General features: G+C 42.3%; 1 protein-coding gene across 2 annotated transcripts; it reads right to left on the reverse strand.

Moving 5' to 3' along the window:
• Window positions 1-8,546: 8,546 nt before the first annotated feature.
• Window positions 8,547-18,124, reverse strand: pgap4 (post-GPI attachment to proteins GalNAc transferase 4). Of its 2 annotated transcripts, none has more exons than XM_026172019.2 (2): window positions 17,987-18,124; window positions 8,547-12,731 (listed from the first exon to the last, which is right to left on the reverse strand). In XM_026172019.2, exon 2 carries the CDS (start codon window positions 12,483-12,485, stop codon window positions 11,280-11,282), a length of 1,206 nt encoding a protein of 401 aa, XP_026027804.1. In that variant the 5' UTR covers window positions 12,486-12,731; window positions 17,987-18,124; the 3' UTR covers window positions 8,547-11,279. The 2 variants fall into 2 exon arrangements, with proteins under 2 accessions (XP_026027804.1, XP_026027803.1); XM_026172018.2 differs by having other exon boundaries at window positions 17,981-18,124.
• Window positions 18,125-20,813: the final 2,689 nt, after the last annotated feature.

Consider the following 20,813-nt stretch of genomic DNA (forward strand, 5'->3'; position numbering starts at 1 on the left):
GAAGGAATTAATACCTGACCTACAGCCAACAAAACACCTCTGGGATATTATGTTTCAGTTCACCCAGCACTGTGAACTTGCCCCTCAGACTGTCCGGGTTTTCAACCCAGCAGTAGGACCATTATTTGCTGCTTTATGCAAGGAAGAATAGGAGTACCACTAGACATGCATGTTTCTGACCAAACATGCTCCATGAGGGTTGCCTGAGATTAACTAGTGGAGCCTGTGCTTACAGCCAAGCGGCTTTAGCATTTCACTGATAACGTCAGAACTGGGAGATCTGCCACTGGTGGTTCTCTTCACAGATGATGGTGCCACAAAGTTTCCAGACTCAATCATTCTAGGTCTAAGGGATGAGAGGGTAATGTATACTTTGCAAATAAATAAATAAATAAATAAATAACAGGATTCGAAGAAGGAGTCAGAATTCAGAGTCAACGTAAACAGATAACGGTGGTTATTATAACAGTATCAACTAATTATAACTAGAACAAAACAATCTTCAACCTGAAGATAAAATCCTTTCTGAGAGGAAGGAAGGAAGGTGCGGCTGGCACGTCTACAATTGGAGGCTGAGGAGAAGGCCCAGAACAGGCGGGTTCAGCTCGAAATAAGAAGGCTGGAGATCAGTGTTGGTCAAGTTACTTGAAAAAAGTAATCAGTAACTAATTACCGATTACTCCAACACCACTAGAGGCAGCAGATAGAGATAGGTTAGAGGGACCCATATCTGTCATGGAGATAGACAAAGCAATTCGGGGTATGAAGACAAGAAAAGCGCCGGGCCCTGATGGGTACCCAAGTGAGTTTTATAGAACATTTGCTCCCGCACTGATTCCCTTACTTTGCAGAGTATTTAAGGAAGTTCTTGATAAAAAAGCTCTGCCCCAAACAACGTCACAGGCCTTGATCTCTGTACTCCTTAAGAAGAATAAGGACCCACTTAAATGTGAGTCATATCGCCCAGTAAGTTTACTTGGATGTGATTATAAAATACTGACCAAAGTACTGGCAGCTAGAATTGAGCTTGTTATAAGTAAGATAATACATCCTGATCAGACAGGGTTTGTTGCAGGTAGACAACTCTCCAGCAATCTCCGCCGTCTGTTCAATGTAGTATATACTGCTGGAGATAACATTATGCCAGAGATTGTGATATCCTTAGATGCCCACAAAGCCTTTGATAGAATAGAGTATTACTATCTATTTATGGCCCTCGAGAGATTCGGCTTTGGTCCAACATTTTGCTCGTGGATTAAAATAATTTATTCGAGCCCCCAGGCTATGGTGAGAACGAATAATATCATATCTGAACCCTTCTCTCTATTCCGGGGAACAAGGCAGGGGTGCCCTTTGTCACCCCTGCTCTTTGATGTGGCAATTGAACCCCTTGCAATGATGCTGAGACAGGCTGCTGAATTGGTAGGGATACAAAGGGGGACACAAAACCATAGGCTGTCCTTATATGCTGACGATCTCCTCCTTTTCCTGTCAAACCCTGCCACTAGTATCCCGGTGGCCCTCGGTATTATCAAAGATTTTGGGAGGGCGTCGGGCTATAAAATTAATTTAGACAAAAGTGTTCTTTTCCCCATTAATAAACAGGCGAGGAAACTTTCTTTCCGGGCCTATCCCTTTGCAATACATAAGGATAGATTCACATATTTAGGTGTTAATGTAACTAGTAAGTATAAAGATTTACTGGACTATAACTTTAAAGTTGCACTGGACAAAGCGAAATTAGATATGGAAAGGTGGGCATCGCTCCCCTTATCATTAGCAGGGAAGGTAAATTCTGTTAAAATGAATATACTGCCGCGGCTCCTCTATTTATTTCAGACGATACCGATTTTCAAATCATTTTTTAAGGAATTGAACAAATGTACGTCTGCCTTTATTTGGAAAAAAAACTGTCCCCAGGATAAGAAGGGAGTTTCTTGAGAGACAGAAAGAAGAGGGAGGCCTGGCTCTGCCGAACTATATGCACTATTATTTTGCTGCTAATATACATAAGTTGTTATTTTGGGTCAAAGAGTTAGATGAGGATGAAACCCCAATATGGGTTCATATGGAAAGGTATGTCTCTAGTCCAGTGTCCCTGCGCTCCCTGGTCTGCGCTCCTCTACCCTTGAGCAAACATCTTTACACAAACAACCCGGTGGTATCTAATTCTCTGAAAATTTGGACTCAATTCAGATCACATTTTAAAAACAGAACCGCCCTCCTGTCTGCTCCCATCTATGGAAATCAATTGTTTCCCCCAGCCCTCGGGGGAACAGCCTTTAGGGAATGGCATAGAGCTGGGGTGGAATGTGTCAAACATCTTTTTAAAAATGGTACTTTTATGTCTGCTGCTCAACTGGAAAAGGACTATGGAATCTCCTCCAAGACTAATTACTTTAGATATTTCCAGGTTCGGGACTTTGTGAAAAAGTCATTCAGCCCCTCCCTCGAGCTTCCACAAAGCGGATGGATAGACGAGTTGATGGACACAGATCCGCCTGCTAAGGGGACAATCTCCACACTATATACACATATTCAGAATGTGGCTTCCCCCTCCCTGGACAATGTAAGATGGAAATGGGAGGAAGAATTGGAGCTGGACATTTCAGAGGTTGACTGGGGGGGGGGGGGGGGGGCTGTAGATCTAGTACACTCTGCTTCTATATGTGTGAGACACGGATTGATACAGTTCAAGGTGTTACACAGACTCCACTTGTCACGGGAGAAACTGGCAAGAATGTACCAGGGGGCCGATCCGACCTGCCCCAGATGTAAACAGGTGCCAGCCAACTTATGCCACATGTTCTGGTCTTGTTCCAGGCTGAAAGACTTTTGGGCTAACATCTTTAGAACATTCTCATTCATTTATAATAAAGATATGGAACCAATGCCTCTGACAGCCATCTTTGGTGTGGCACCGAGGGAAACTCAACTAACAGCCTCTCAGAGGAAGGCAATAGCATTCGCCTCATTGCTGGCTAGGAGATTGATTCTATTTAACTGGATAAAGGCAACACCGCCATCCCATAAACGCTGGGTGGAGGAGGTGATGGCACACCTCAAATTAGAACATCTCAGATTTACTATACAGGGCAACACCAAGAAATTCTTTAGGGTCTGGCAGCCTTTCATTTCCTATTTTGAAGATGAGTTTCCATCCACTCCATAACTGGCAACTCCCCCCCCCCCCCCCTTTTTTTTTTTCTTCCTTCCTCTGTCTGGGTATAGTTTTGTCTTACACTGTGTGGTAGGACTTGAGTTCGAGCTTTTCTGTATGAATGGTATGCTTTCTGAAAACTCAATAAAAACACTTTGATTATTATTATTACCGATTACTCCCCCAAAAAAGTAATCCCGTTACTTTACTGATTACTTACTTTCAAAAGTAATTAATTACTTAGTTACTTAGTTACTTTTTAGAAACACGATTTACAACCTGAATAGGTGATAAAGCGATAGATCTTTCAGCCCAGTTCTACTTTTTCTGCATAATCCATCATACAAAATGTAATCAAATGGAAAAGTCTCTTTTTAAAACTTGTTTTATAGGTTTTAACTTTATGCATCAAGCAAAAATTTAATTATATGCAACATTCTCTGACTCGAAGAAATTTGTTTAACATTTAAACTTATTTTCTGCACATTCCAGCACATAAAATATTTTTTTGTGTGTGTTTACACTCACTCTTTCAAATAGATGCAAGTAAAACACAGCAGAAAATAAATAAAGTCAAAGACTCAGCGGTCCTGTTGCTCTATTTTCACCTGTAAAGCAGGAGTGGGGTAGGCGGAGGTGTGCTCTGGTGCAGGTGTGCAGTGGTCAGTGGAAGAATCCGCGAGTTTCTCTGTGAGTTTCCCATTACGTGGTAGTGCACTCCCGCTGCTTGCTTGGAAGTTTAGGGGTTTTTCGCTGTAAAAAGAAGTTTTCTTCCCACGCACGATGGACGCTAATGTTTTTGTCACTTTTTATGGAATCAAACTCAAAGTAAGGTCAGTACTTCCACGCTTTAAACGCTGCACGCTCATACTCTCTCCCGCACTCGATATATGATGCACTGTTGATCTGCACACAGCTGTTGTCACTAACGGCGCACTCGCTTACGTCACTGTCGTGAGACATTCTCGCAAAAAAATCACGGTTTTAGTAACGCAGTAACGCAGCGTTCCTACGGGAAAGTAACGGTAATCTAATTACTGTTTTTGCAATAGTAATCCCTTACTTTACTCATTACCTGAAAAAAGTAATCAGATTACTCATCTCTGCTGGAGATAGAGGCAGATAAAGCCGTTAGGCTGTGAAAGCTTGAGCTGGAGGCTCAGTCTCAAGCCTCATCTGTCTCTGCTGACAATTCCGGTTCCACCTCCTCGTCCGCTTCTCCTTTTGATATTAGTAAGTGCATTACTTTAGTGCCTGCTTTTAAAGAGGCTGAGGTGGATTCTTATTTTGCAGCATTTGAGCACATTGCTGGTGCTTTGCAGTGGCCTAGTGAGATCTGGCCCCTTTTATTACAGTGTAAACTAACTGGAAAAGCCCAAGAGGTGGTAGCTGCGCTTCCCTTAAAAGACAGTTTGGAGTATTCTTGTGTTAAATCAGCTGTGTTGCAAGCATATGAATTGGTTCCAGAAGCATACAGGCAGAAATTTCGGCTACAGAGGAAACGTCCCTCCAAAAGCGTATGTGGAGTTTGCCAAGGAAAAAGGTATCCTCTTTGACAAGTGGTGCTCTGTAATGTAATGTAATGCGCTAGTCCCCATAGGGAAATAGTTCCTCTGCATTTAACCCATTCACCCAGTGAAGCAGTGGGCAGCCACCTGTGCAGCGCCCGGGGAGCAGTGTGTAGGGACGGTACCTTGCTCACAGGTACCTCAGGGTAGCCGTTCAGTGGAGTCGAACCCCCGACCTTCCAATCATGGGGCCACCACTCTACCTACTGAGCTATCCCTGCCAGTGTCAAAAGCCAGTGATTATGATTCATTGTGTGAACTGATGTTGCTGGAAGACTTTAAAAAGTGTCTTCCAGAGAGTATAGTGTTATACCTGAATGAACAGAAAGTAACCACTTTAGCGACTGCAGGAGTTCTCACAGACGAGTATATGCTCACCCATAAGTCCTCTTTTCTGGTTAAAGAGAAGTTTAGTGCTGTGCAGCAGGCTCGCACTGTTAAACCCTTGGGCTCTAAAGAGAGTCGAGAGTGTTTCCACTGTCATAAACTGGGACATGTCATTGCGGACTGTTTGGCCCTGAAACGCAAAACAGTGAATTCTCAGCAACCCAAAGGTGTTGCCTTTGTGAAAGCAGCGTTCCATCCTGAGGTGCTTGATTGTGGTGGTAAGGTGCCAGACCCTTGTTGATCCATTTATCTTTGATGGTTTTGTATCGCTAACTGATAAATTCACTGATCTAAAATCGGTGCGCATACTGACACCGGAGGGTCTCAGACCTTAATCCTTTCTAGTGCTTTACCTTTCTCAGCAGACAGTGCGTGCGGATTTAATGTTGTGCTGCGTGGAATAGAGATGGGTTATGCTCCCAGACCCGTTCACCAGGTCTATATCAAGTCAGAACTCGTTACGGGATTTTTCCCCGTCGCAGTATGCCCAACCTTACCCATAGAGGGGGTGGCCATGTTGCTAGGAAATTATAATGCGGGCGGATTAGTGCGTCCTAGTCTGGAGGTGCTGGATAAGCCCCTCAGTTGTGATGCCCCAGATGTTTCTGTGACCCTAAAGCTGTACCCAGCCTGTGTGGTTACTCGTGCCCAAGCCTGTAAAGATGGTGACGTTACCCGCGCTGATTCTGTGTTGATGACCTCATTTTCTTAGGAGGGTGCCGCGTTACCTGACGACAACAATGTTTTGTCTTCCCCAGACTTGGTGAATCCTGAGGAGCCTGGTCCATCTGTAAAAGATATTCCACTGCCTTTGACCAGAGAAAACCTGTCGACAGCTCAGATAGCTGGCGAATCATTAAAGCCATGTTTTAAGCGTGTGGTAAGTGCTGAGCAAGCCAACCATGAGCAACAAGCCTATTCCATAGAGCAAAATGTGCTAATGTGTCAATAGTACCCACCTGGTGCAGGAAGTGTGGACTGGGGTCAGGCCAATGCTCTGGCTAAGCAGCTCATTGCCGTTTCACAAAGAAAAACGAAACACACTTATGATAAGGCTTCTCTAAAAAGACACCTCAGAGTAAGTGATAAAGTACTTGTCTTACTTATTTTACTCACTTACTTATTTTTACTTGGTTACCTTAAAAGTACAAAATCCCTGCTATGCCACACTTCTGTGTTAACTGCACCCGACTTGATGCAACCATGCAAGTTAGAAATTGACGCCAGTGCTGTTGGGGCTGGAGCAGTACTGTTGCAAAAAGACTTGCAGGGATTGGACCACCCCATTTGTTATTTCCACTGCAAATTTAATCAGCATCTGTTAAGTTACTCCACCACTGAAAAGGAGACATTGGCCCTGTTGCTAGCTCTTCAGCACTTCCATGTGTACTTGGGGTCTGGCACATTGTAGCGTACACTGATCATAATCCACTTGTATTTCTTGCCCGAATGTTTAACCACAATCAAAGGCTCATGCGATGGGCCTTGCTGCCACAAGAGTACAATTTGGAGATTCGGCATATAAAAGGATCAGAAACTGTACTAGCTGATGGCCTCTCCCGGCTGTGATTATGACTTGTTTTGTTGTCTGTCACGAATATTGAAATCTGTGTATACAAAACATAGTCTTGTATTTTAAGGGGAGGGGTGTTACGGCCCTGGGCCTTGGAGAGAGTGAGACTACCCTTTTGTGCTTATGCAAATCTAAGTGTGCCAGACCTCGCGGACGATTGGCTGCCTGGAGATCCCATGACCACTCCATGACCAATTGACTGGCTGATTGTCTGCACCTGGGAGTATAAAAGGCTGAAGATCCTTCACACTAGGGGGGAAACTGCTGGTCTGAAGTGAACATGCAGTGGCCTCCTCGTCTGCTTTGCATGTTAAACCTGTTTGCTGTGTTGCTCTTTGTTTAAACCTGATATACAGCTCAACTTAGTTTCATTAGAGTTTTGTGATCCTGGCTTGCCTTAGTTACCCTTAGCTTTTATTTTGTGTGCCGCCAGCCTGCTTTAGTTGACCCTTAGCTTTTACGCCTGACTGTTTCGTTTGTTCTTTATGTAATAACTATATGCCCAGTGGTCTGTTGAACAGCCCTGTCGGTTTTCTGTTTAAAGTTTGACATTAAAACCTTTTACTTTACTCATTTTTGTGTGGGGGGGCTTGTGTACGTTACTCCTCCCCTGACACCTAGCAGAGGGGGTCGTAACACAGTACTCTTGCTGCATTAGAAAAAAAGAGGCTTTCTCTTTGCAACCCTTCCTTGCATGACGTACTTGTTGCATGGGGCTTGTTCAGTATTTTTCCAACTGTGCTGTCATGATAACTGATGCCTGCAGAGTCTGAGATCTAGCTCTTCTTCATTGCCTCTGATTCTCTGTGATTATCGACCTTTGGGCATTTCATCTTGGGTCTCCCTCCTTCTCCTGCTGAGGTGGAGACAATTTGTCAAGATGTGTGGCTTCAGGTCTTTGGTACTCTTGGGGGATGCGGATGGCCCAGATCTCATACATACACATCATCTCTCTCACTCACTCACTCACACACAAAACACAGGGAGATTGTTGATTTGTATATTTGTATTTCTATTTGTACTCTATCCATTATTATATTTTCCTTCTTTTTTCCTATTTGTCTTCAATTTCTTTGTGCTTGTTACTTGTGCGTGTTAAGAGAGGGTGTGAATAAAGTAAGGCAGTAAGACAAAGCAATGATTGTTATGCCTGAGCAGTATATTAGCTATGCTCAGCAGAGGACCAGAGCCAGGAGGCACACCACAGTGCTCCAGACCTCTCAGCTCATTTTGTTCAGAGCACAGAGAGAGGGGATGAAATTGAAAGTTTGGATGACCTGGAGTTTAAACGCTTTAATCAGACACCAGCAACAGATCACAGGATAAAGGGAAGTACAGGAAAAACTATGAACGCTCAAGAAAAGGTGGCTGAAGGCGAATGATAAGGAAAGAACCCCACTAAATGGCATGGACACTGTTTTTGTTCATCACCACTGCTAGAGGTGGAGGGACGCAGTGCAGAGGTGACATCAGATGACAGCACAAGACATCCTGCCTGCCGAGAGTTCATGGACGATGTAATCATGATGACTTCATCAATCCAATTGATGAATCTGACAAAAAACACCTTCAGCATCCAAAGGTCAGAGATTCTAACCCAAGAACAAGGGATCCGATGTTTTGGGAAGAATTATGAGAGCTCTCTGAAGGACACTGCTAATCTCGGGGACACCAAAGCTCAGCTAAGCACCTGGCTCATGGCAACAGCTTGGATGGTTCAGCTTCAATGTTTGTCTCACCGTGTGCAATGAAGTCCAGAACTCCCCATCTTTAAAACCCCATCCAGCACCTTATTGGGTTTATCCTGAACAGTAACAAAGATGGTGCTTGAATACAAACACCCAGAGAGACAAGTAACTCAAAACTCAAAAGATTTATTGTATTAATTGTAAAATCAGTAAAAGAATCACAGTGAAAACAAGACATGTGAAAATCCAAATCAGAAGTGAAAATTGAAATACAATTTTTCAGCTTACTAGAGTAAAAATATCAGTGCTTGAAAACAAAAAACAAACAGCAGAAGTAGTTAAATGTATCACTCAGTTCAGGTCATTCAATAATTCTGACCAACATCCATACAGAAGAGAAGCATTAAAGAGAAAATCCTTTAAATCTCACACAATTTTAACTCAAATTAAATATTTATGACAGTGAACAGTCACATCAATATTGATGATTTAGAAATGAAATACATCCAGTGTATATATGAGAAAGCCAAATAACCCAAGTAAAAACCGAAGCAGTCAGCTCTGATAACTTCTCTTGTACAGCCACAGCTAAAGTGAACATCTATCTTCTTTTAAACAAAATATTAATAATTTTTCCAAATCAATGATTTGATTTTAATGATTTTCTTTTATTTAAAACTGATATTCTGTCATATTTTAATTTATGTTCTAAATGTGTGTGGTGTGTATTAATTAATAAGTGTTCTTTATAGGTAAAGAAAAAAATCAGACCAGTAATCATAGATAATGGCATTTACTCAAACCAGCCACAAATAAAATATAACGCTTGTAGATAAATCCGGTTTGTCACTTAGCCCTTTACCAAATAAATTATCTCCTGTCAACACAAAATAATATAATTAAGACATTTTGTGCTTTCTAATATTTCAGTCCTTAATGAATTGCTAACATTCACTCAAATTTAGAAAAAAAAAATCTAACAAAAAACGAAGATTAAAATAAGGCAAATTTGTGATGTATGTGATGTGATGTGTACATTTGGCAAATTTCTCATTTTCCCGTTTCTGGCCAAGATTCACTTTGATACTCTCTAACGAGCTTGCAGCCAGTCAGTAAAACAGAATTTCGGTGTTTTTAGGAAGAGCAGGCGGTTTTTGTTTCAGAATCAGCAGGAAGGAGTGTTTGCTCAACCAGCTCAGCATTGGATTACAAAACAGAAAGCGTTTCTGTCTACTGAATGAACTCATGGGCAGTGTGTCAACAAGTACTGTGAACTTCAGTGATAAATGTGCTCTTATCAGTGTAAGCTTTATAGGAGCCACATGCAAAAGGTTAATAGCAGTAACTAAGAAATCCGATGCTGACGGGGATCAAGGAGACCAGCAAACGTCTAATTCGGCTGTCTCTCACCCTTTACCCTCCCCTGTTGCTTGTCATGTGTTTCTTTGGTGTATTAAGAGTTTTTTCATGTGCAGAGGTGGGGTTTTTTTTCTGTTCTCAAACTGATCTCCCTGTTGGAGGTCAGTCTGGGGGGGGGGAGTTATCTTTTTCTCCTTATCTTTCCTCATGTGGTGCATTTTCCATTGTTATACCTCTCTGACCCGTCTTCCCCATGTGATGTTTTTTGTAATGTATGTATGGTCGGAGGGTAAGATGGCACCACCATTGCATGCAATAGGTCGGAGGCCTTATGAAATTTCCCCTTGTGGGACTAATAAAGGTATATCAAATCAAAGAGCAGGCCTGAGCTGAAACCAAAATTTTAGACTGTTCATTGTGAGTGAACCGCCACTAGTGTACATTCTGTTACATCACTAAACCTGTTAAATTAAAACTAAGAAATCCACACGCAAACCAGGAATGTCGTCCTCAGACATTAGTCTTTCATGAGCCAGGGCTCATATTTCATCACCACATGCTAATACACACACAGGCATAACTAGAGAAAGAAAGCGAGTGTGAGACAACTGAAAAGAAAATCTGCAGCAAACAGCAATTAGAGCTGACTTCTGAATGCTCGTACCATTTTGGAGGAAAATCCCAGGTGGCAAAATACGGATATGTTTAGCTTTTATACAATATTAAAACCTATTTCAATCTAAGAGTACAACAGCCAATGGCTCTACCCACTTTCATATTTGCAAAAGGTTAATGTAAATATGTAAACACGACAGGCGACTAAATCAGCTATCGCTCTCACACACCAGTTCCACTGTAACTTAACTTTAGAAACTTTAGGCATAGTCTGGTGAATTGGTCTCTCCTTACTCTAAGGAGTTACATTTTATTTTACTGTGATTATTGTATATAAAAAACGAATAAATCCTTTAACAGTCAAAGGACAGACAAAGGAAAAACAGGCATTCTGGCAGCATCTGGCTTCTTTTTTAAAAAGGTAAACAAAGAAGAGAACCGTTTACATTTTTTTTTTCAGAAGGGTCCCACACAGCTCAGTGAGAGTGGGTTAGATGATTTGGCAATAAAGAAGTGGCAGAGGCTTTCAAGGTATGGGTCAAAGTAACATTTTCTGCCATCTAACATTTCTATATAAAATAATTTAGGACATGCTATTTTCCTGCATTAATTTGTGTGGTTTTCAACCTCTTCTGAAGAAAAACCATCACCACCTTTTACACAATTTGTGCAGGGTGGATTAAAATAAATGTATATCAGAGAGATGGAGAACTAAAAACACATGTGCGTCTACAAGCTGGAACGTAGACATCTACTAATATATCGATCGAATCCCTTGATAGTTTTCAATGCAAATCACCAAACCAACATTCACTGAGTAATTTGTTAAGATTTCTAAAGAGTCTAGAAGATGGTAAAAAAGCAAAACCCAGGAAGGAGAAACCAGATTAAAGTGAACCTTGCAGTCAGAAGTTCTTCTTCTTCTTCTGTTAGAGGAGCTTGGGCCTGGATGGGTTAGCTCTGACTGAGGAATAAGCCCCAATGTGACTGATGAGGTTGGGTTCTACACTATGGGACCTCTGCCCAGGGACTGTCCTGGCCATTTGATACAGAACAATGTCTTTAGCATGCCCTTTGTAGCAGAATGAACTGTCTAGATACTCAGCCACCCTTAATGAGGCATTGCCAGGGAACAACATGGCTGGGGTGCAGCACTCGGTAGCTGGCGAGACGGCATACAGCTGTGGGGAAATTCTCCGGACTTCTAGAAGGTAATGCCGCCCCAACAACTCTGCAGCGGTCATAAAGTATAGAGTGAAAAAGAGGAGATGGGTAGCGGACAGGGTGAACGAGAAAGAACAAGGGTTCCAGTAAGGAAAGCTGAGGAGGAGAGCCGTTGCGCCAACCAATCCCAGCCCCACCCACTCCAGAATGCGGTATGGCTCAGGGTTCCAGTAGCGTTGTAGCCTTTCAGGATGATATAGCTTGATGTAAAGAGTGTGAAGAGCAAACCTACGTGACAACAAATCCTTTATAACAATGAAAAAGTCATTTCTTGGCAAAGCATCATCTTCTAGAACGACAATATTTTTAGGCTTCACCAGATCCCAGCCTCTGCGGAGACAAAAGACATAATCCCTCTTCTCCTTTTCAAAGGTATTAATTCGCTCCTGTATGCTCTGCTGCTCCTGAGGTGAACGCCGGACCACCCTGAAGTGGCTCTCCAGCACCTTGGCATCTTGGTTTTCCTGCGGGCCACTCTCCACATCACAGACCAGCACCTCCGCGCACTTCTGCTCCCCACAGCTTCCCACAATGTTACTCAGCTGCAGCATTACCTGGAGCAGGTAGTGGTAGTCCCGTGCCTCCTTCCGCCTGGCTGTTACCACAGTGACCAGCAGTTCAGGATGTTGAGTGAAGTTGTTGAATCTGGACGTTGCTGCAGTTGAAGAGCTCTGCCAGAAGTGCAGAGCCTCCTGACCTCGATCTAGGCTTTCCCGCAGCACCACTTCACTCATAGAATCGAGGTACATGGACTTAATGAAGTAGTAAGAGTACAGCAGACGATGGCAGCACAGAGGAAATATGACACAAAATGTGATGATGGACAGGGCGAAGGCTTGAGTGACTGTGCTGGACCATCGCAGGTACTGGCTCAAGAACACTTTCCATCGAGGCATTGGGGAATTTGTCATGTGATGACAAAAAAAAAGTCAAAAAGAATCTGCTCTGGAGGATTTAGGTCAACATTTACAGTGTCCCAATATGATATAGCAGTCCACTAGCACTTACCACAGCAGTGAAACGTAATGACTGTGGCTGAATAAATGGCTGTGATCTGATAGCCTTGTGGAAAATGAGTCAGCTATTGGTTCTTCTTCTTGTCCACAGAGTGGTAAGAGTTTCAGCTCAGTCCTTGTGGTCTGTTTCTCCACTGATGTCTGTAGAGAGAGACAAGGTATTTCTCAGTTATAGTTTTCAGCTATCCTTTAGATCCTACATTAGAAAACTACTTGCTAGTGGTAGTTCATGTGGAAAGTTTGACACAAACTGGAAATGGAGCACAATAACATTCAAAGTAAAAAATTTGAAACCTTTTCAAATGTATTGCAGTGGTAAGCACAACGTTTTATTTTGAAGGCAAACATTCTCTTTTTCTAGTTTGTACCAGATTTTTGTTAAATATATTCTTTGCATATTTAATGATATAATACAAATAATGAACATGAATTTTCAAGGATAAATGTTTTCTTCTTTTTAAAAGGCATTACGTTATCAGATTATTCCATGATAAATCAGTGAGTGCATGCCATGTGAACCGCTTGGAATCAGCAATTTGTTTTTTTATGTTCGCTTATACAGTGAAGGCAAATGGTAAATGGCCTGTATTTGTATACCGCTTTACTAGTCCCTAAGGACCCCAAAGCCATCCACTCATTCACACACTGGTGATGGCAAGCTACAATGTAGCCACAGCCACCCTGGGGCGCACTGACAGAGGCGAGGCTGCCGGACACTGGCGCCACCGGGCCCTCTGACCGCCACCAGTAGGCAACGGGTGAAGTGTCTTGCCCAAGGACACAACGACCAAGACTGTCGGAGCCGGGGCTCGAACCGGCAACCTTCTGATTACAAGGCAAACTCCCAACTCTTGAGCCACGATCACCCACAAGGCATGCAACATTTTACCATCATATCATTACTGTATGATGTATAACTATAGACAGTACATGGGGCTGGTTGAAATATAGCTTGTTTTCCTCAGATCAAAAATGAGCCCAGGTTTATGGTAAAGAAGTGACTGAAGTGATTGTTTGTGAAATTGTTTGGGCGACCGTGGCTCAGGGGGTTGGGAAGCGTATCTGTAACCGGAAGGTTGCCGGTTCGATCCCCGGGCTCTCTGTCCTGGTCGTTGTGTCCTTGGGCAAGACACTTTACCCTACTGGTGTTGGCCAGAGGGGCCGATGGCGCAATATGGCAGCCTCGCCTCTGTCAATCTGACCCAGGGCAGCTGTGGCTACAACCATAGCTTGCCTCCACCAGTGTGTGAATGCGAGAGTGAATGAATAGTGCTTTGGGTGCCTTGAAAAGCGCCATATATAAATCCAATCCATTATTATTAAACCTTCAAATTCTTGTTTTGTCAGTTTGTAACGCTGGCCCATTTTTACTCCCTCCTTGCACTTTCTTAATCAAGCATTAGCAAACATGAATTTGAAAAAGATTTTATCCTTAAGGAATCACACCTAGACGTTGAGCCTGGTATAAAATATAGATGGAAAGGACATCTTTTAGACTGTTCTGACCACTTGGTGATATGACCCATTAAATCTACCCCAAAAGCGCTTTTGAAGATTTCTGAGCTGTCAGAAAACAAAGAAAACATCCATGAAATCAATGCTTGTTTCTGTTACTTCACACATACCTGGTATAAAGTTCTTATACAAATAAATAAATAACAGTCTTCTTAGATTTAGCTTATGTTATATGGAATGACCCTTAAAAATAACCCTAAATGCCAGAATGTTGACATTGCTCACACACACCTAAGTAAAGTGAGAGAGGTATTGATTATACTGAACTCCTCCTTCACTGTGGTGGTGGATACAAAACCATTAGTTAATTTAAACATGTTAAAAATGTGAGTACCAAAATCACAGGTGGGAAGTAACAAAGTAAAAATACTTATATAGAATTTTCAGGTATCTGTACATTACTTAAGTATTTATTTTTCTGACAACTTTTTACTTTTACTCCCTATATTTTTAAACAAATTTCTGTTGTTTTGTTTTTTTCAGCACAACTCCGGAAAGACTGCCGGTACTAGGGTTGCCAACTCCCTGAAAAATAAATAAGGGACACCTCGTGGCCAGGGCCGGGCGACCCAATTGTCTTCACCCTTCCCAGTGTGGTGAATTTTCTAGCTCTTTTTTTGTGTGTGAAATTATTTTTTTAACCATTTGACTTGAATTTGATTTAAGTAGATGCATATTCTTTGTGATATGAACACATGTGAAACAAATGATCATTTAGCCATTTATTTTTAGCTCAAAATGACAACATTAACACGATAAAACAGGTCTCCTTCTTAAACAGAAGCCTGTCATGCTTAACTTTTGAGAATATAAGTAAATCTTTCTTTAAAAGAACTCTGTCCTGCTTAACTTAAAATAATAGAAAACAATAGAATGAAAAACATTCTTGTAACAGTGCACATTTAGTGCATTTAGTACAATTGGCTTCAGTTGAGGTATTATTTCAGCTTTTCTAATGCTAATCAGCTGCTCCTGTTTGTAAACCCGCTTGTTCCCATGATTACGCATCATAACTCATCATCATTATTCATCTATGTATTACTTTTATGTATTAGTCATCTATTTGTTGTAATCATCTATCCTTGCAGTTGTTTATTACACAAAATAAATTATATTATCACACTTCTGGCCACATAGCGCTGATATTCATTGCACATGCCCATATTAACTTTTTCCAGCCAGGTGTTTTCCTTTTCCCATTCTTCCCTTTCTCTGAGGGGAACAAACATTGCTGCTCTAATGCTGGGCTCACACTGTGCGGTTTTAGGCCCATTTTGAGCCGATTTTTGAGTGATCGGGCCGATTTTGGCCTTCATCGTGCATCGTGTAGTATACGTGGGGTAACGAGAAGTGATTAACACCTCACGACCAGCTCCCGATCATCAATCGCTCGTGAGGGTGTCACCACAGCCGCTCACACTGCTCACGCGCAAACACGTAAACGTCGGTGAAAAAGACGGAGCAGCACGGCTGTGCAGCCTGTGATCTGGACACAAGCGATGGAGGCACAACTTGTAGAACTTTGGAAAGCTCATCCGAGCCTTTTCGATGTGGCATCACAAAATTATCACGACCACAACAACCGTGAAAATAGTTGGATTCACACTGTTGCTCAATCACAGCTGCCTGATGAGTGTTTTTCATTAGCAATTTAGCAAAGTTGATGGTGGTGGTGTGTCTGTGTGAGTGTAAGACGGAGAGAGAGAGCGCGACAGATTTTCTGTTATAACCTTCATGTTATGGACGCACAGTGTGAGCACTCAGGTCGCATCAGAGCATCGGGCCGTATAGTGTGAGACCTGCATCGTGACCTACCAACTGCGAGTCAATCGTGCAGTTTGAGCAGGAGCTGAATAACGTGACTGAAAAAAATTGCACAGTGTCTGCCCAGCTTTAGGTTTACTGTCGTCCGAGACTTGCACCGCAGTGTCGGCGTTTGTTTCCCTGTTGGCCATGCTTCTTGTTGTGGTCATTTGTTGTCTTCCGGTATTTTCTCCGTAAGCGACCTTTCCTCGACCAATGAGATGAGCAGTAATCTGAATTGTCATACTCGTAAGTGTGCTGTCAGCTCATTGGTCACAAAGCAGGAGAGGGGCTGGGAATTATGTTTTCAGACAAAGCGTTAATTCCATTAAAAGTTATAGACTACTTTTGATTCTCACTGTATTACGGGACAAAGTGCGTCCCTTATTAGCTCAATACGGGACGTGTACTTTTGTTTCTAAATACGGGACGATTCCGTATTTTAAGGGACGGTTGGCAACCCTAGCCGGTACCCACAAGTTGCTGTTGTGCTACTTCAGCATCTAGCTAGCCATACAGAAGAGGAGCAACAATAAAGGTGTAACATGTTGTGGCAGGTTATTTCAAATGCAACTATAAGCTCAGCAAACATTAGCAAACGCTCAAACTGCTTGTAGCACAGTGTGTTGCTAGCTAAAGGTCCAACTGTTGTATTTCACAGAGAAAGAAAATAGCTAACTTCACTCAGAGATGGGGAAAGATAAGAAAGGCAGGAGAAGAAGAGAGGTTAGATTTAAAGATAAGGACTGCTCAGTTCAGCTGGATAAACTGGAAATTTGAAACTAACATGCAAGTCCTCATGTTTTTAAGTCAGATAGGGTCCTGACATGTGACATTGCTTTTTTTTTTTTTTAAATTGTGAAACATGCTGCACAACAAACTGAGGCAGACTAACTTGCATTTACATGATTTTTAATAAGTTGCGTTTCTCTGAGTGTCATGGGTCCCTGTGTAGCTTCAGCATTGTCTTTGAAGTGTCTTTGGGTGTTTCCCTACCCCAAAGCCCGCTTTTTCTACAGTCTTGTGTTCGGGTGATTGTCACCGGCAATAGTGATAAAGGGTTTGGGGCGGATTTCACCCAGTGATAGTGTTAGTGTACAAAATCAGGCGATCTTGATTTTTAGCGATAATATTCTTGTTTGCTCTAATAAGGTTGCTCTGCAGGTTAGTGCTGGATAAACAGGTTAGCTTGCTGTACTGTGATGGATTTAAAGTAAAGAGCAGTGTGTGACTGGTGCACAGTGGCTGCCTAGTAAAAAGTTAGTACAAGCAGTGTCCTCTCAGTGTTGAGGATGGAAATCAGCCAAGACAACTTATGAAACGTCTGCTGACATCTGGCTGAATTCAAGTGTGTACATCCACAAAGAGCAGCTGGTAGCTGATAACAGCCTGTACATTAAGAACATCTGCTGGAGCTCTCAACAGAAATTATTGTGAGTTGTGATTCTTTCCCCCACACTGAGCGATTACATCTGACTTTAGGAAATTATGATTCTAGAAATACTCCACGCATAACCCCCGTGACAAGACGGTAGCCCGAGTAAACGTTTGCTAACAGTAAGGAGCCAGCAATCAGGGAAACACTGAAATCTTCCGTAAAGGAAGTGTGGCTCACATAATATGCGCGTTCACGTCGCTATTTTTAGATAATAAACTATATCGCGCTTTAGTATTTACAAACTCCGCGCGTGTGCCAACAAAGCCGTGGACGCCAGTAAAGTAAAAATAAAGTCAAGAAATGTTACTGTGCTTTTTTCGCTGTGGTCGCTTTATTTTTTAAAAGTGAATAACAGATGACACCATACGGCAAGAAACACGGTCTGTGTTTAAACAGCGCTCTCTCTAAGCTCTGGGTAACACCACGGATCAGTCAAAGTTAGTAAAAACACCCAACACAGGATTGTTTGCGCTTAACGTGCCAGATTAAATTCTGTTGCTCGCGCCGTCCCAGCGCTGTGAAATACGGATCAAAGATCACCGTTACGCCGCGTGAACCATCCGAGAATGAGGAGGGCCTCAATTCAGACATTCTGAGAGAAAACACGGCAGACAAATAAATAAACAACACTTACACTTACTTGCGGTCGGTTTCCGTTCCTCGCTAACATGACCGAACATCACAGCAACCTCCCCTAAGATACGGCAAGTGACCCGCAGTAAAATACCGTATTACTGAGAACACAGTCGCAGAGGTGCATACTGCTCCTGATCAGCAGGTGGCGCCACCTGACACAAGAAATGCATACAGGAGGGGTCTTTTTTTCTGTTCTCACTAATGAAAGCTACCTTCCGCTTCTCCCTTTTTCACGACAGCAGAAAACTCTCAAAAACATTTTAAACACTTATCAGGGACACAGAGTTGAGTGTGATAATCATAATACTGCACACAATAAACACTGCAAAAGGAACAGCTCAGCCATAAGTGACACACATACACACAAACATACAAACAAACATATTTCATCCACTATTCAATGATTTAACAACACAAACTGAATCAGATTAAAACATACATGAACATCTTCACTTTTCTGCACTCCTTCCTGTTAAAGAGTAAACAAATTTCTTCTATACCACCAAAAGTTATTTATCATCTATTATCAAAGATTCCTTTATTGTCACCGTACAGGGAAACTGGCACAAGGTTTACATTTCAGAAGACTATTAGCTGAGTCTGCTGAAATGACACGTGGTGGAAGAACTTTTAAAAACCCTTACTTTAAGAAAAGTCGCAATGAAACAGTAATAAAACACGCTGCTATGCAAAAAGTGTAAAAAGTAAGAATATTTTTTCTGCAGAGAAATGTTTGCCATCAGTGTTAAATTGATTAATAGTACTGATGCATGTGTTTAAGGTTGAGCTCATTTAAAAACTTTATATTCTGTTTAATAAATATATATATATATTTATATATATATATAAAGTATCATATTCTATAAATGGTGCATTTTTAGTGGTTGCCCTGTGAGGACCACAAGTCTAAAGAAAAATAATTTTTTTAAAACCCCTAAAAACAGTTATTCATGAGCTCAGAAACACAAGCCTTGAGTGTGTGACATGGTTAACTGTCAATCTGCAGGGGATTAAAAATATTAATGAATAATAAAGATCGACTGTTGGCAAACAACTGTTACACCTGCACTTGGTCAACTTAGTAAATGGACTGGTTCTTATATGGCAGTTTTTTACTCCACCTGAGTACTCTAAGCATTGCCTCAATCATGCCTCAACCACATGCCTCACTCATCCATTCATGCAAGCACATTTTTCTATGCTTAAGTGTTTTCTATCTAACATTCACACATTTATACTCTGATGGATGCGTTAGAGACAACTTTGGTCCAGCATCTTGCCGATGGATATTTGGCATCTACACTGGAGCAGCGTGGGACTGAACCACCAAGTTTCCCATTAGTTCTTACCTACCTAATGAGCTACAGGTAGCCACTTACAAGTTTTGTTAGCCTGGGCATGAGAAGAGCTGCCATCTCATCAAGACTTGCTAGTGTAGTGTTATTAGCAATTTACTTCACACTTCCATCCTCTTTACACTACACATGTTGCCCAAGGTGGTTAGTAAGAAATTATTTGAACTTATGTCTACCTACAGATTTGGCAAGTGCTGCTAGGTTATTTGTCAAGAAGCAGTTGAGGTAAACAGTAGGTAAATGATTTGTTAACAGTTTGTTAACCTTTAATGTTTATTCCTATGTGTTCAGTGACAGATTCTGTATGTAAGTCTCAGCTGACAGAGATCCACCAGCTTACAGGAAAAAGAGTGAGGTAACACCAGCATAGTGACGCTTTGCTCATTATGCCATGGCATGCTAGACACTGCCAAGCCTAGCCTAGGAAAGATTCCCTTAATGACTCCACACCTGTAAGACACATGCTGGGCTGCTTTACTGGTTTTTAACAGCCTGGAAATGAAAACCTACTGTTTAAACGCAATATTGCAAAAGAGCTTTCAAGGAAGGAGGAGGTCCAAGTCACTGACTCACAAAACTATCAGGTTTACAGACTAAAAACTGTGATCTCATTTCTTTTGGGAAGGGCCAATCCCTGATTGTGATCAAATGTGCCACTCCTTAAATCCAGTTAAACTACATAAAGATGAAGGGATCAAGGAACGCAAAAAACAAATTTTTCAAACGGTGTTGCAGTTAATCTCAGCAGGGAATGAAATCCTGCTAGCTACTATGACCAGAGAGGCCAAGTACAGGTTCACTAAAGAAGTGGACATTGCTAAACATCAGCACTCTGAGAAGATGCAGCAGCAGATCTCAGAGAATGACTCGGCCTCTGTGTGAAAAGGTTTTAGGAATATCACAAACTACAAGCCTAAAACCCCCCACTCCACTGACGACTTGCTCTTGGCCAACACCCTCAACGACTTCTACTGCCGTTTTGACGAGCCATCAGGCAGCCTTCACACCTCCAACGGCCCCAACAATAGAGGCACTTTGGACACTAATTCCCCCACCTCTCCCCCCTCCATAGAGCCATCACCACCTTCAAACTGTTCACCTGCAACACCCCCCTCCTCACCCCACACAATAGAGGATTTCACACCACCTCCTCCCACCACAACTCTTCATATTCATGAAGCAGATGTGAGGAAGCAGTTTAAGAGTCTGAATGCTCGGAAAGCTCCCGGCCCAGACGGTGTGTCTCCTGCCACCCTCAGACACTGTGCAAACGAGCTGGCCCCAGTGTTTTCTGGCATTTTCAACTCCTCACTGCAGGCATGTCATGTGCCTGCCTGCTTCAAGTCCTCTACCATAATCCCTGTCCCCAAGAAACCTAGGATCACTGGACTAAATGACTACAGACCCGTGGCTCTGACATCTGTGGTCATGAAGTCATTTGAGCGCCTAGTTCTCTCCCATCTCAGGACCCTCACG

The sequence above is a fragment of the Astatotilapia calliptera genome, chromosome 6 (genome assembly GCF_964374335.1).
Source record: "Astatotilapia calliptera chromosome 6, fAstCal68.1, whole genome shotgun sequence".
In the NCBI taxonomy this organism is placed as follows: Eukaryota; Metazoa; Chordata; class Actinopteri; order Cichliformes; family Cichlidae; genus Astatotilapia; species Astatotilapia calliptera.

What these genes read in the sequence shown, in the direction of transcription:
- pgap4 (XM_026172019.2), bottom strand. Translation starts at nt 12,485, where the DNA reads ATGACAAATTCCCCAATGCCTCGATGGAAAGTGTTCTTGAGCCAGTAC.